The 16,529-nt window shown below is 44.4% G+C and overlaps 1 protein-coding gene across 1 annotated transcript; it reads left to right on the top strand.

Annotated features, from left to right (window-relative positions):
- Nucleotides 1-985: 985 nt before the first annotated feature.
- LOC133035576 (uncharacterized) lies at nucleotides 986-6,321 on the top strand. Its single transcript, XM_061111498.1, has 2 exons — nucleotides 986-1,438; nucleotides 6,193-6,321. The coding sequence occupies exons 1-2, from the start codon at nucleotides 986-988 to the stop codon at nucleotides 6,319-6,321; spliced, it is 582 nt and encodes a 193-aa protein (XP_060967481.1).
- The last annotated feature ends 10,208 nt before the right edge of the window (nucleotides 6,322-16,529 follow it).

The following is a 16,529-nucleotide window of genomic DNA, read 5'->3' as shown; positions in this document are numbered from 1 at the left end:
AAGAAGGGGGACAGACTAGCAGAATACTACAACGATCGTGCAGTCCGGAGCCCATACTCAAATCCCCGCTCAGAAAGACGCTGACGTAATCCAGACCGACTAGAATGCCAATCAAGTCAGCCCAGCCGTACAGGCCCAGCTTGACGAATTGAAGAATATGTTTCATGGCATGGCCGGACAGCGTAACAATGATCTTGAGTTAGAGCGTGCACGCGAAACTCCCTTCTCACCAGAGATCAATCTCCTGCCACTGCCCCACAAGTTCAAAATGCCAACATGGAAGATGTATACTGGGAGAGAAGATCCTCTCTCCCATCTCAAGTATTTTGAGATGCAAATGGATTTACAGGGAGTGCGAGGGGACGTATGTTGCAGAATCTTCCCCGCCACTCTGTTGGAAGCCGCACAGCAATGGTATTTCAAGTTGGCTCCTGGAAAGTTTAGTTCATGGAAAACCTTCTCTTCAGAATTCCATGCACAATTCTCTTCCTAACGTCATCTCCCATTGCATTTGGGAGATTTGGTCGAAGTAAAACAGCGACCAGGCGAGCCACTCCGGGCATACATCAGCAGATTCATGACGGAAGCGACCAAGGTGTCGCGGGTAACCGAGGATGGAAAGTTATCTGTGATACTGGGGGGCATTGAAGTCCTTGGCGAACTATGGAAGGATATAAGGAAAAACAGACCGGTCGACTCAATGAGTGATTTCCTTGACCGAGCTGAAGGCTTCATCAAGCTCGAGGAAGCCATTCAACGAGCAGAAGGTGAGCAAAAGCCGGGCAAAACGAAGGCTCCTTCCACTGGAACATCCGCCCAACTTCCCAATTATTCCAGCAATTCAAGTGGCAAGCGTTCAGGCAACAACCACAAGCAAGGAAACGGGCAGAAAGGAAAATTCACCGAGAAGTCCGAACAGACTCCCCGTGATCATGCCAAATACATTGCATTCACTATTCTAACTGAAGATATAGAGAGTGTGTATATGGCAACTCAATCATTAATTCCGTACAAGAGGCCCGACCCCATGAAGAAAGATACCAACAAAAGGGACATGACGAAATTTTGTCAGTTCCACGGAGACTACGGCCACGACACCAATGAATGCTACAACCTGAAGCGGGAAATAGAATATCTGATCAAGAAAAACAACCCGCACTTAAAGAAGTATGTCGAGGCCAACCAAGGTCAGAACAACCACGATCTGTTACCTCCACCGATAGATGGACGCTTGCAAGTCATCATTGGAGGTCCACACATCGCTGGAGATACAGGCAAAGCTCGAGAGAGATATGCCCGAATAGCTCAGTACGAGCAAGAAGAAGTCATCCTGGTCGTGGAAGAGAGGAAGCCCAAAGTTCCACGCGCAAAAGAGCCAACCATAACTTTCACTGATGAAGATGCTGTCCAGATCAAATTCCCACACAATGACCAGCTGGTCGTGGAAGTCCAGATAGCAAATAAAATGGTGGCTAGAACCATGATCGATAATGGAGCTTCTTCAAACATTTTGTTCAAGACTGCATACGAGAGGATGGGGCTCCAGCTCAAGGATCTAACTTCATGCCTCCAGCCTGTTTATGGTTTCTCCGGTCAAGGAGTTGCGCCTCTACGACAAATCCGGCTACCCCTCACAGTTCCTAATATTGGATGTTCCTTCAGCCTTTAACATAATGCTTGGCTGACCAGCCTTGTATGACTTAAAAGCTGTCACATCAATATTTCACTTGTGCCTGAAGTTCCCAACCAAAAATGGGGTAGGGTGTCTTAAAGGGAATCAGCAATCCGCTCGGGAATGTTACAACCTTACAGTGGCCAAGGCTAAGAAGGAAATGTCCTCCAGCCAGAGCCCAGACAAGGGAAAAAACATTTCCAATTAGGAAACTTCCCAAGGCGAGGATGAAGATGTGGATCCTCGACTTGGGAACCCAAGCAGCAATGTTGGACCTATGGAAGAGTTAGAAGAGATCGAGATCGATCCAACTTTCCTGGCCAGAAAGCTAAAAATTAGAAAGGGTTTGTTGCTCGAAGTAAAATCAGAGTTGATAAAATTTTTGAGAGCAAACCTAGATGTTTTTGCCTGGTCACATGTGGATATGGTCAGAATCGATCCGTCTATTATTTCACACGTCCTGAATATCGATCCTAACATCTGACCAGTTCAGCAAAAACAAAGATTGCTAGATAAAGAACGAGCAGTAGCCCTGAAAGATGAAGTTGAAAAGCTGCACAACAACAACTTCATCATTGAACCTTTTTACTCGGCTTGGGTCGCGAACCCCGTACTCGTACCTAAGCCGAACAAGAAATGGCGAGTCTGTATTGATTTCACAGACCTCAACAAAGCATGCCCTAAAGACTGTATTCCACTTCCAAGAATCGATCAGCTCGTCGATGCAACAGCCGGGCACGAAACAGTAAGATTCATGGATGCTTATTCGGGCTACAATCAAATCAAAATGCATCTGCCAGACCAAGAACATACATGTTTCCGGACATACATGGGTCTCTACTGCTACAAAGTCATGCTGTTTGGTCTTAAAAACGTTGGAGCTACATACCAAAGATTGGTCAACAAGATGTTTAAAGACCAGATCGGCAGAAATATGGACGTGTACGTGGATGATATGCTCGTCAAATCAAGAAAGGCTGGGGGGCACATAGACGACCTGGACAAATGTTTTAAAGTCCTCAGGAAATACAACATGAAACTAAATTCCTTAAAATGCTCCTTTGGAGTCAGTTCGGGAAAGTTTCTAGGCTTCATCGTCAATGTTCGAGGAATTGAAGCCAATCCAAAAAAAATCCAAGCCCTCCTGGATATGAACTCGCCAACAAAAACCAAAGAGGTGCAAAGCCTGACTGGTCGAATCACCGCACTTAGCAAATTCGTGTCAAAATCAACGGATAAATGTGTTCCATTCTTCAACATCCTGCGAGGAAACAAAAAGTTCGAGTGGACAGAAGAATGTGAAAGAGCTTTTCAAGATCTAAAGGCACAACTCGCCAAACCTCCCGTCCTTTCTAAACCTCTGGACGGTGAGGAACTGGGGATATACCTAGCAGTAACGGACCATGTTGTGAGTGTCGTACTGATCAGAGAAGAGGACAGCGTGCAACATCCAGTCTATTACATCAGTAAAAGACTCGTCGAGGCCGAAGGCCAATATCCATTGATAGAAAAGCTTGCCTACTGCCTCATTCTAGCAACAAGAAAGCTGAGGCCTTACTTTCAAGCTCATCCTGTTCGGGTGTATACCGACCAACCACTACGACAACTACTGCAGAAGCCAGATGCCTCTGGACGGTTACTCAAGTGGGCGGTAGAATTGGGTCAGTACAAAATCATTTTCCAACCCTGAACAGCTATCAAAGGCCAAGCCTTGGCCGACTTTGTGGTGGAATGCACAGGCAAAATAGAAAGCATACCAGAAAGCGATCTCGAGCCAATACCACAGCCAAGTAATATTGAAGACAAACTGACCTGGAAGCTACATGTGGATGGGTCGGCAATAGATCAACTATCTGGTGCAGGAATTGCCCTTGTCACACCTGAGGGGCAACACCTGCACGCAACGGTCAAATTCAGATTCAAAGCCTGTAACAACGAAGCTGAATACGAAGCCCTAATTGCTGGACTTAAAATAGCGAAGGAAATGAAGGCCGAACACATTGAGATCTGCAGTGATTCACATCTGGTGGTAAATCATGTATCCGGCAAATACAAGGCTCGAGGAGAAAAAATGATAGCATATCTGAGCAAAATACATGATCTGTTCGCACAATTCAAAAGCTACAGCCCCAGACAAATTCCTAGAGAAGAAAATACAACTGCAGATGCGTTAGCTCGATTGGCGAGCAGCAATATAAGTGACAAGGCAAACCTAGTCCCTATCCAATTCCTTGAAGAGCCTAGCATCATTGGGACGGAAGAAATCGAAATGATCGACACATCTCCAAACTTGATGACGCCCATAGCAGCCTATCTCAACTCCGGGAAACTTCGAGATAACCGAAATGAAGCTCGAAAAATGAGAAGAAAGGCAGCAGGTTACATCATAGTAGAATGGGTCATGTATAGAAGAGGATTCTCGATGCCATTACTCAGATGTGTCACACCAGATGAAGCTGCACGGCTTCTATTTGAAGTTCACGACGGATTTTGTGGAAATCATGCATGCGGACAAAGCTTATCAAAGAAAATTTTAAGGCAAGGCTACTTCTGGCCAACGATGATTGAAGATTCGAGAGCCTATGTCAAGAAGTGCGACAAATGCCAGAGATTTTCAAAAATACCAAGAGCTCCGCCCAACGAGCTAACACAGAAGCAAAGTCTTTGGCCCTTTGCCATCTGGGGAATTGACCTAATCGGATAGTTACCTAAAGGTAAAGGTGGGGTGCAGTACGCAGTGGTAGCAGTCGACTACTTTACTAAGTGGACTGAAGCCGAACCACTCGCAACCATCACATCAAAGAAGGTTCAAGACTTTATAGTGAAGAACATCATATGCCGGTTCGGACTACCGTACAAAATAGTCTCAGACAACGGCAAGTAGTTCGACAGCCAATCTTTCATTAATTTCTGTGTGAACCATGGTATCATCAAAAGTTTCTCCCCAGTTGCACTTCCTCAAGCAAATGGTCAAGTTGAAGCAGTTAACAAAACCTTGAAGGATACACTAAAAAAGAGACTCGAAGATGCCAAAGGAAACTGGCCAGAAGAAGTCCCTGAAGTTCTATGGTCATATCGTACAACGAAAAAAACAGCAACCGGTCAGACACCATTTGTAATGGCGTACGGTTATGAAGCTATGCTGCCCGTCGAACTCGAGCCACCTTCCCACAAAAGATTGACATATGATCAAGGTACCAATCACATACTCCTTGCAGAATCACTTGATGAAATCGAAGAAAAACGAGCAACTGTAAACTTAAAGTTGGTAGCTCATCAACAAAAAGTAGCTCGGTATTTCAACAAACAAGTGAAAGCTCGGAAATTCTTTGTGGGAGATATGGTCCTAAGAAGGGTATTCCTAAACACCAAAGACAGCACGTTAGGTGTACTAGGACCTAACTGGGAAGGACCATACCAGGTGGTGGAAGTTCTTGACTCCGGAGCATACAAATTACTACCAATAAAGTACTCAGGTCAGCTAGACCACTTCAAAGTACTCAGGTCGGCTAGACCACTTTAAAGTACTAAATGAACAATCGCTTTGTTGACTTCGCTTTTAGTCAACGACAATGAGTCTTTTTGATAAGCGATAAACGATATGTCGTAATAAGAATACGTAATAAAGCAAATAGTAATAATAAGAAGACACAGAAATTTTATAGAGGTTTAGCCCTGAGCGGTTCGGTAATAGCCTAATCCTCATTAGTTGTATTGACTTAAGAATAAGGAAGAAGATTCCTTTTCTTATAGCTCTTACAATAATATCTCTGAATATATAATTCTTAGATAGCCTTAGCTTATAGCGTTTCGGCGTATGATCTCTGTTTTACCGTTTTCGATCGATCTCTCTTGCCCAGTGAACATTTCTCACTATTTATAGGGCAGGAAACTTGAGGGGGAAGAGTTTCCTCTCTCGTTACAAAGCGCATAAACACAAAGATCGTGTGATCATTGCTGAATGCTAGGATAGTGGAATCGTGTATGCCACATCGACGGAAGTTGATCCCTGAGTTATAGGGTTGAGCTGGTGACTCACGAAGTGCTTGGTTGAATCCGCTAAGTGTTACTTATTCTGCACGGCTCGTTGAGTATTCCATCATGGACATGCAAGCGAGGTATCCTGCTCGGCATGTTGATCCGACTAGGTGCTCTAAGTAGATGCCACGTGTCACCATTCTTGTGATGCCACATCAGAGTGCCAATTTTGGGATAATATTTGTACCCCAAGTCTGTGTGTGACCTCCGAGGTTGCGTATAGACTTATTTTGAGCTGGCTCTACCTTTGAAAGGGGACACGTGTCGAGCATGATCGTTCGAGACTCGATGTGAGGCTGACTGGGCAACCCTTCAGTTTTCGGCTAATTAATACTCTGACAATTATTATTTTGAAAATTCGAATTTCTCTCTCCACGACTGACGGTTGCACTCGATTATTTTAATTTCCCATATTTGCTTTCAAGGCAGGAAGTGGAGGCGTCTAAGGTTCCTTTACGTACAGTTACCCTTTTGCCTATAAGTACTTGGAGTACTGGCTCATTATCTCATTTCATCACCCTTCGCTGTTAAGCAAACTTCAGAGCAAAAAGAAAGAGTTTTCAGGCTTCAAAGTTGCTGAAGAGTTTACAGATGATTTCAGGCTTGCTTGAATCCAGACACTTGAATCTTTGAGTAAGTTTCTGATCCCCTTTATGTTATTCCTTTGCATGCTTGTGCTTTTGAATGTAACTTTGCTGTAGAAAGAACACTGTAGGAAACCCTAGGGTTTAAAACTTTTGCGACTCTTCTTTTCCATGTCCTTGCGTTAACTTTCAGCCGTAAGGCTCGTTTTAGAACTGCATTGCGTCTGTTTTCCATTCTGCTTTTTTCGAGCTTCATGAACTTTTTTGCCCTAACTCAAGAAAAATTTCCTGGCTTCTTGAGCTTAGACTTTTCTAGAACATGATCATTCTTTAATCTGTTGGGTACTCCTGGTCGGCACATTTGCTTGTTTTTTCACTTGATACTCTGTCCAACACTCATCTTGCGTGTTTTCTTTTGTAGATGAACCCAGGTGAGTCTTGGGAGCCCGAGCATCAAATCGACCAGGAACTGCTTCAACTTCTGCACGAAGTCCATCCTCGTCTTCGTGCTAATCCTCCTTCTGATTCTATACCCAGCCATAGAACGATGGCTGGTATGAAGAAAACAACGCGTCTGGCTGACGCTTCTAACCCCAGGTGGCTCGGCTTGCCACCCTGCCCGATGCCGAATAGGATTTGGCAGTCCCAATGGAGGAGGACCGTGAGGGAGACGCTGAAGTCCAGGATGTTGAGGAATTGGATGAGGCGAGTCCGGGCAGCGCTCCCACTGCTGAGGGAGAGGATGAGATTGAACCCCCCTAACTATGGGGAGTACAACGAGGCTGGGCAACCAGTTGATGCTGACGGGGACGTCCTGGTTGCGGGCGTTGATTACGTCACTAAGGAGCTTGCTGAGGCAGTTCCTCATAGGAGGCAGGGTGCCTTGGGCGCCAGGTGGGTGAGTCCTCCGTCTAAGATTTCGGAGGCACGCCTCCGCACTCTCGACCAGGACGAATACCTGGGCTAGCTGGACTGCTACATTCCCACCCACGACAATCGCGCCTCAAACCCTGATAAAGGGATGTGCGCCTGGTCGGGGGCTCACGGCCAGCAAGGGGCGTTGATGCCCTTGCATAAGTACTTTCGTGCTGTGGAGGACTTCTTCGGCCTTTGCCCGGCTCAGATCACTCACAAGGGCATTAAGTATTTATCCGCTCTCTTCGTCCTCTACGCTTCCCAGGGATGGGGCGCTCCTTCTCCCCACGAGGTCGCTTGGTTCTTCGACCTGAAGTCTACCCCCAAGCCAGGCAGATCGGAGTATTTTTACTTCTCTCAGCCAGGCTTCAAGTGGTTGAGCGGGACGGACAACAAGGCCATCAACAAAATCGGGCATTTTGTTGATGAGTACATCATGGTGAAGGATCCGAACACTACCCGGACTCAGTTTCAACAGATTCTGACATATCACCGTCATCCCCTCACCCTTACTCTTAGGGATAGGGCTCAAAAGCTTGCCCGGTTGCCGGCGAAAGACAGTGATATCATCCAGTTGACCTCCGATGCAAATCTGGTGCAGTACGGGCTTTACCCAGAGGACTTTTCTTCTAAGTCCGTGGCAGATAAGAAGGGGAAATCTGCTGCTGCCCGGCCTGAATGAGCTCATTCGAAGGATGAGTTGATTCAAGTGAAGCGTGAAGCTAAGTTGAAGGGAGGTGCTCGGGCAAAACAGTATGCTCAGGAGTCCATGAATCCTGAAGATGAAGTCGAGGCTGAGGCTGAGGCTGAGCAGGTGGCTCCTTTGAGGACGAAGAAGAAACTCCCGGCCACGCACAGGCCCGTGGAACATGCCATTCGCATAAGGGAGCCCATTTCACCTGTTCGGCCATCCCATCCTTATGCTGGAAAAGGGAAGGCCGTTATGGCTGAGATAAAGTCGATGTCAGGTGATGATGGACTTCTGACTTTCTGGGCAGGCAGTCACTCTGCGTTTTACTTCCTTTTCAGCTTCTTGGCTTTCATACTTTGTATTTTTTGCTGGTTTTTGCTAGCCACGCTGTTTTTGCTCTTGTGCAGACATGTCTCGGCAGATGATGGACGCCTTAAGGAAGAGGATGAGCGGGAGCCCTAGCGCCTCCCCTCCGGCCAAGAAGTCTAAGGGCGGAGAGGGGTCTTCAGAGAAGAGGCCTTCTGGAGAGGTCATTGACCTTTTTGAGGAGCTGGCTGCTGCAAATCCTTCCACTCCCAAGTCTGCCAAGTCTAAGGAGTCTGGGCCACCAACATCTGGGTCCGAACTGGTCAGGAGGATTCCTGAGCGGATGCAGGCACCAACTCCACCCATGCCCGTGCTGCCTGAGATGAAGAAGGGCAGGGAGGTGATGGCTCATCACATGAACCGGATGGTTCCTGAGGTTGGTGAGCAACTGGCTGGTGCTGACGACTCATCTCTGGATGTGTTGGTGGGCGGAGTCTTGCAGGAGCTTACCAGGGTTAGTCTTTTCTTTTCGACACTTCCCTTTTAGCTTTTCATACTTACCTTCATATGCTGACCTTTTTCTTTATGCAGGCCGGTTTGAAGTTGGCTTATACCTACTCCCAGACTAAATCTGCTACTTCTAAGAGTACGGCTGTGTCCGACACCTTGAGGGCGGAGGCGGACTTGGCCAAGAAGGAAGCTGAGGAGGCCAGGCCAGAGATTGCAGCTATTCGCCATGAGTTGGGTGAGGCCAACAAGAAGCTGTTTGCCGCTGAGAATAAGATCACCGTACTGACCAAGGATCTCGAGGCTGCTGATCTTCTTGTGGAAACCATCGAGACCTTATCTGCTAAGGTTGATCGTCTTCAAGATGAGAGGACTTCTCTGCGGAAGGTCTATCTTCGGCTGAAGGAAGATAAGGACGCTCAGGCGGCCGAGGCGGACTGCTTGAAGGAGAAAGTCGATGCTTTGGAGACTGCCGGCCTCGAGCTCTTCTTTAATTTTTGGAAGGCTAATCCCCAGGCCAACTTCGACTACTTGGGCGACGCCAAGGACATGTACCTCGAGTACTGCGCGGCCCAAGTTGCTTATGGTGGGAAAGAGGTGGCTGCTTCAACTTCTGGCCAAGCTTCTGACCAGGTTGCTGATGCTTCTCCTGCTCGAACAACAGATCCTCCTACTCCAGTCGGCTCAGAAGAACCAAATCAAGAGCCTAGGACTCCAGCTGTTTGAACATTGATCTTTTTATCTCTCCTGTTTATATATATATTATATATGGCTGTAAGGCCTTTAAGACATCATGACCGGCCAAGCGGTCTTTAAACTTGGAATTAATTTTCATTTTTTGGACAACGGGCTGACCAGGCAGCTTTTAATCCCAGTACTTTATGCTCTTGTTATCCTTAATGAATTTCATTCTCTGTTTATAATTGCAGTGCAATTGTAATTGTTTTATGTTTACCAGATGCTTTGTACAGGTATAGGTGCCCCCCAAGTGACCGAGCAGACGTATGACTCTTGGTCACTTGTCTTTCGCAAATATATTGCTTTTCTATTCGGTGTTTTGGGTTCGACTGAACCTTTTCTACGCACTCTAGGTAAATTATGATCATGCTGATTTTTTCGACTCAATAGAATTGGAAATACTATCTTTATTCTTTTATTGATCGAAAATGTATTTGTTACCGTAGTAACTTACATCAGAGCTAGTGATCCAATAGATCTTTTTAGCTTAACATGACATAAAACAAATAAGAAACTGTACTTTAAAGTGGTCTACCCGACCTGAGTACTTTTGTTTCTGAAGCCTTTGCGCGAAGTCCGCCCAAGAGGCCATTCACTTATAACGAATGTTCAATAGTACTTTAATGTTGTCTACCCGACCTGAGTACTTTGAAATGGTCTATTTGACCTGAGTAGTTTGAAGTGGTCTACCCGACCTGAGTACTCATTGGTAGTATTTCCTTAAATGTTCTCCATTCCAGTATCGTGGTACTAAAATGAGTTGCATTTTTTCGTCATACTTACCAAGTTTGTATGCTCCAGAGTCGAGAACTTCGACCACCTGATAGGCTCCTTCCTAGTTGGGTCCTAGTATGCTTGACGTGCTGTCTTTGGTGTTTAGGAATACCCTTCTTCAGACCATATCTCCCACAAAGAATTTCTGAGCTTTCACTTGTTTGTTGAAATACCGAGCTACTTTTTGTTGATGAGCTACCAACTTTAAGTTTGTAGTTGCTCGTTTTTCTTCGATTTCATCAAGTGATTCTACAAGGAGTATGTGATTGGTACCTTGATTGTACGTCAACCTTCTGTGGGATGGTGGTTCGAGTTTGACGGGCAGCATAGCTTCATAACCGTACGCCATTGAGAATGGTGTCTAACCGGTTGCTGTTTTTTTCGTTGTACGTTATGACCATAGAACTTCGGGGAGTTCTTCCGGCTAATTTCCTTTGGCATCTTCAAGCTTCTTCTATAGTGTGTCCTTCAGGGTCTTGTTGACTGCTTCAACTTGACCATTTGCTTGTGGATGTGCCACTGCGGAGAAGCTTTTGATGATGCCATGGTTCGCGCAGAAATTAGTGAAAGATTGACTGTCGAACTGCTTGCTGTTGTCCGAAACTATTTTGTACGGTAGTCCAAACCGGCATATGATGTTCTTCACTATAAAGTCTTCAACCTTCTTTGATGTGATAGTTGCGAGTGGTTCGGCTTCAGTCTACTTTGTAAAGTAGTCGACTGCTACCACTGCGTATTGCACTTCGCCTTTACCTTTAGGTAATTGTCCAATTAGGTCAATTCCCCAGATGGCAAAGGGCCACAGACTTTGCATTTGTGTCAGCTCGTTGGGTGGAGCTCTTGGTATCTTTAAAAATCTCTGGCATTTTTCACACTTCTTGACGTAAGCTTTCGAATCTTCAATCATCGTCGGCCAGAAGTAGCCTTGCCTTTGAATTTTCTTTGATAAGCTCTGTCCGGCTGCATTATTTCCGCAGAATTCGTCGTGAACTTCATAAAGAAGCCGTGCAGCTTCATTTGATGTGACGCATCTGAGTAATGGCATTGAGAATCCTCTTCTGTACATGATCCCGTCTAAGATGATGTACCGTGCTGCCTTTCTTCTCATTTTTTGAGCTTCATTTCGGTTATTTGGGAGTTCCCCAGAGTTGAGATAGGCTGCTATTGGCGTCATCTAGTTCCGAGATGTGTCGATCATTTTGATTTCTTCTGGGCCTATGATGCTAGGTTCTTCAAGAAACTGGATCGGGACCAGGTTCGCCTTGTCACTTATATTTCTGCTCGCCAAACGGGCTAGCGCATCTGTAGTTGTATTTTCCTCTCTTAGAATCTGCTTGAGGCTATAGCTTTTGAACTGTGCGAGCAGATCATGTATTTTGCTCAGATATGCTATCATTTTTTCTCCCCGAGCCTCGTATTCACCAGATATATGATTAACTACTAGCTGTGAGTCACTGCAGATCTCGATGTGCCCGGCTTTCATTTCATTCGCTAGTTTGAGTCCAACGATTAGGGCTTCATATTCGGCCTCATTGTTGGAGGCTTTGAATTCGAATTTGACCGCCGCATGCAGGTGTTGCCCCCCAGGTGTGACAAGGGCAATTCCTGCGCCGGATAGCTGATCTGTGGCAGATCCATCCACATGAAGCTTCCAGGTTGGCTTGTTTTTAGTGCTGTTTGGCTGTGGTGTTGGCTCGGGATCGCCTTCTGGGATGCTTTCAGTTTTTCTTGTGCATTCCACCACAAAGTCGGCCAAGGCTTGGCCTTTGATAGCTGTTCGGGGTTGGAAACTGATTTCGTACTGCCCTAATTCCACCGCCCACTTGAGTAATCGCCCATAGGCATCTGGCTTTTGCAGTATTTGCCGTACTGGTTGGTCGGTGTACACTCGAACAGGATGAGCTTGAAAATAAGTTCTTTGCTTTCTTGTTGCTAAGATGAGGCAGTAGGCGAGCTTTTCTATCAACGGATATCGGCCTTCGGCCTCGATGAGTCTTTTACTGATGTAGTAGACTGGATGCTGCACGCCATCTTCTTCTCTGATTAGTACGACGCTTATGGCATGCTCCGTTACTGCCAGGTATATCCCCAGTTCCTCATCGTCCAGAGGTTTAGAGAGGACGGGAGGTTTTGCGAGCTGTGCCTTTAGATCTTTAAAAGCTCTTTCACATTCTTCTGTCCTTTCAAACATTTTGTTTCCTCGCAGGATGTTGAAGAATGGGACACATTTATCCGTTGATTTTGACACGAATCTGCTAAGTGCAGCGATTCGACCAGTTAGGCTTTGTACCTCTTTGGTTTTTGTTGGTGAGTTCATATCCAGGAGGGCTTGGATTTTTTCCAAATTGGCTTCAATTCCTCGAGCGTTGACGATGAAGCCTAGAAACTTTCCCGAGCTGACTCTGAAGGAGCATTTTAGGGGATTCAGTTTCATGTTGTATTTTCTGAGGACTTTGAAACATTCATCTAGGTCGTTTATGTGCCCCCCAGACTTTCTGGATTTGACGAGCATATCATCCACGTACACTTCCATATTTCTGCCGATCTGATCTTTAAACATTTTGTTGACCAGTCTTCGGTATGTAGTTCCGGCGTTTTTAAGACCAAATGGCATGACTTTGTAGCAGTAGAGACCCATATCTGTCCGCAAACTTGTATGTTCTTGGTCTGGTGGATGCATCTTGATTTGATTGTAGCCCGAATAAGCATCCATGAAGCTTAATATTTCGTGCCCGGCTGTTGCATCGACGAGCTGATCGATTCTTGGAAGTGGGAAACAGTCTTTAGGGCACGCTTTGTTGAGGTCTGTGAATTCAATACAGACTCGCCATTTCTTGTTCGGCTTAGGCACGAGTACGGGATTCGCGACCCAAGCCGGGTAGAAAGCTTCAATGATGAAATTATTGTTGCACAGCTTTTCAACTTCGTCTTTTAGGGCTACTGCTCGTTCTTTATCCAGCAGTCTTCGTTTTTTCTGAACTGGCCGTATATTAGGATCGATATTCAGGACGTGCGAAATAATAGAAGGATCGATTCCGACCATATCCGCATGTGACCAGGCAAAAACGTCTAGGTTTGCTCTCAAAAATTTTATCAATTCCGATTTTACTCCGAGCAACAAACCCTTTCCGATTTTCAGCTTTCTGGCCGGGATATCTGGATCGACCTCGATCTCTTCTAATTCTTCCACAGGTCCAACATGTTGGGTTTTATGCCCTAAATAAAACTCATTTCAATATAATCAGATTTACTTATTAATAAAGATCAAAAATAACATTTTATGTTGCATGGTTCACATGATTTATTTCATGATTATATGTATATAATGTATGAATTCTTTTTAAGTCCAGAACATATGAGTTTGTTTAAGATTATAGTGTTGTCAGCACAGTGGAATATAATCTTAATTATATGTTCAAAAGTTTATTCCCTGATTTGTCAGAACACTGGATTTAGACTGACATGGTATAATCAGCGACAGGTATTCTTACACCTTGGAAAAGTGTTATGTCCTTTCCAGGACATTGGCAAAGTTTACCAGTATCGGATGTATGGAGTATACATCGGAAGGGACCGATATTGAACTTTGATTAGATATATTAAAATTTACCGTAATATCTAGTCAATTCAATATCACCTGTTGATCCTAGATCAAATGATCTCAATCCTGATATGGTTAGGTTCAATCTCAAGAGTGTTACTCGTGTTCTTTGATTTGTTAGTTAAGCCTACTTTTGGGTCAGGGTGATACGTACATTTTGGGAACACGGTAGTGCAATTGAGTGGGAGCGCTAACATAAATATGGAATCTATAGCTTCTATCTGGCGAATAGAAAGTAAAGGATGATTTCCTTCGAGCTTAACCAAACGAAGATAAATGGTGTAGATCTCATTTCACTTAGCTGAAATATCATTTATACAGGGTTAAGTGTTTTAAGGATAAAATACATTGTAGGGTGTTACGGTAATTTAATCCCTTTACAGTGTAAATCATCTATATAGAGGATCATTGATCACATTAGGGTTATAACAATGGATAACTAATGACGTGTCTATATCATGGAACATATAGAGCGTTCTATATGACTGAGAGTGCAATTCCAAGTTCTAAGTGTGGATTCAATGAGGAATTAATAAGTTAGGGAATTTACTTGGTAAATTCGGTTCGACTTATTGGAAGCTCGGTTATATAGACCCATGGTCCCCATACTAGTTGAGACCATACTGCTTGTAAGACTCTATAATTGATTTATGATTAATCAATAATAATTCTAAAAGTTAGACTATGTCTAATTTGTGAATTCTCACAGTTTAAGGATGAAATTGTAAATAAAAGGGTTTCTAGGTTTAATTATTAATTAAGAGACTTTGCATGTCTAATTAATAATTATTTTAAATGATAATATTATTTAATAATCTATTTTAGTTATTAAATAATTAGTTTTGGCATTTAAATGATTAGAATTGGAAAAATGGCATTTTTGGAGAAATAGAAATAAAATTGAGGAAACTGCAAAATCCAAGTGAGGCCCATGAAACTCCATGGCCGGCCACTCCCTTTGCTTGTTTCCCAATTATTATTTTTAATTTTAATTGCCATGTAATTGCTAATCAAAGCCTAGCAATAATAAGAAAGTGGTGGATCACACTAAATAAGGCAGTTAATCAATTACACAGTAAAAGAGGAAACTGCTTATTTGGAAAGTTGTGCTCTCCTTTTTCCCTATATTAAGCAACCCTTGTTCTCTTCTCTTGTATGCTTGATAAGCCACGAAATTATGAGAGAAAAATAGAGAAAAATTTCGAAATCCTTGTGAGATGAGTAGTGCCCACACACATCAAGTGGTACCTCAATCATAGTATGTAAGACTATGGAAATTCTGCATCAAAGAAGGAGATAAGAAGATCAAGATTCAGATCTTGATTATGCTCTGCTACAGAAAGGAATCAAGGGCTAGAGATCTGAATGGAAGGAGTCATATTATTCTGCTGCACCCACTGTAAGGTTTTCTTAAACTCTTATGTGTTTAATTCATTGTTTTAGAATTCATATTAGGATGTTAATCAAACATACTTGGTAGTAAATCTAGATCCTGGTAAAATAATTTCCAACACAACATTGCTGCTTAGGTCCCCAAGTCGAGGATCGACATCTTCATCCTCGCCTTGGCACTTGGGAATATTCATTCCCTTGTCTGGGCTCTGGCTGGAGGATACTTCCTTCTTAGCCTTGGCCACTGCAAGGTTGTAACATTCCCGAGCAGATTGTTGGTTCCCTCTAAGACACCCTACCCCGTTTTTGGTTGGGAACTTCAGGCACGAGTGGAATATTGATGTGATAGCTTTAAGTCATACAAGGCTGGTCGGCCTAGCATTACGTTAAAGGCTGAAGGAACATCCAATATCAGGAATTGTGCCATGATAGCTACGCTCGTTGGAGCTTGTCCAACTGTGAGGGGTAGGCAGATTTGTCCCAGAGGCGCAACTCCTTGACCGGAGAAACCATAGACGGGCTGAAGGCATAGAGTTAAATCCTTGAGCTGGAGCCCCATCTTCTCGTAAGCAGTCTTGAACAAAATATTTGAAGAAGCCCCATTTTTCGATCATGGTTATGCACACCATTTTATTTGCTATCTGGACCTCCACGACCAGCGGGTCGTTGTGCAGAAATCTTATCTGGACAGCATCTTCGTCGTTGAATGTTATGGTTGGCTCTCCTGCTCGTGGAACTTTGGGCTTCCTTTCTTCCACGTCCAGGATGACTTCTTCTTGCTCGTATTGAGTTGTGCGGGCATATCGTTCCTGAATTTTTCCCGTGTCTCCAGCGATGTGCGGGCCTCCAATGATGACTTGCAAGTGTCCATCTATTGGCGGAGGCATATGATCCTGGTTATTCTGACCTTGGTTGGCCTTAACATACTTCTGTAGGTGCGGGTTGTTCTTCTTGATCAGAAGTTCTATTTCCCGCTTCAGGTTGTAGCATTCATTGGTGTCGTGGGTGTAGTCTCCATGGAACCGACAAAATTTTGTCATGTCCCTCGTGCTGGTATCTATCTTCATTGGCCCGGAATTCTTGTACGGAATTAGCGACTGAGTTGCTATATACACACTTTCTATATCCTCAGTTAGGATAGTGAATGCAATGTGTTTGGCGCGATCATGGGGAGTCTGTCCGGGTTTTTCGGCGAACTTTCCCTTCTTCTCGTTCCCTTGCTCGTGGTTGTTGCCTGAACGCTTGCCACTTGAGTTGCTGGAATATTGGGGAAGCTGGGCGGACGTTCTAGTAGAAGGAGCCTTCGTTTTG

This window comes from Cannabis sativa, chromosome 1 (genome assembly GCF_029168945.1).
Source record: "Cannabis sativa cultivar Pink pepper isolate KNU-18-1 chromosome 1, ASM2916894v1, whole genome shotgun sequence".
NCBI lineage: Eukaryota > Viridiplantae > Streptophyta > Magnoliopsida > Rosales > Cannabaceae > Cannabis > Cannabis sativa.
The sequence above is the reverse complement of the archived record's forward strand: the minus strand, read 5'-3'. Positions and strand labels throughout refer to the sequence as shown.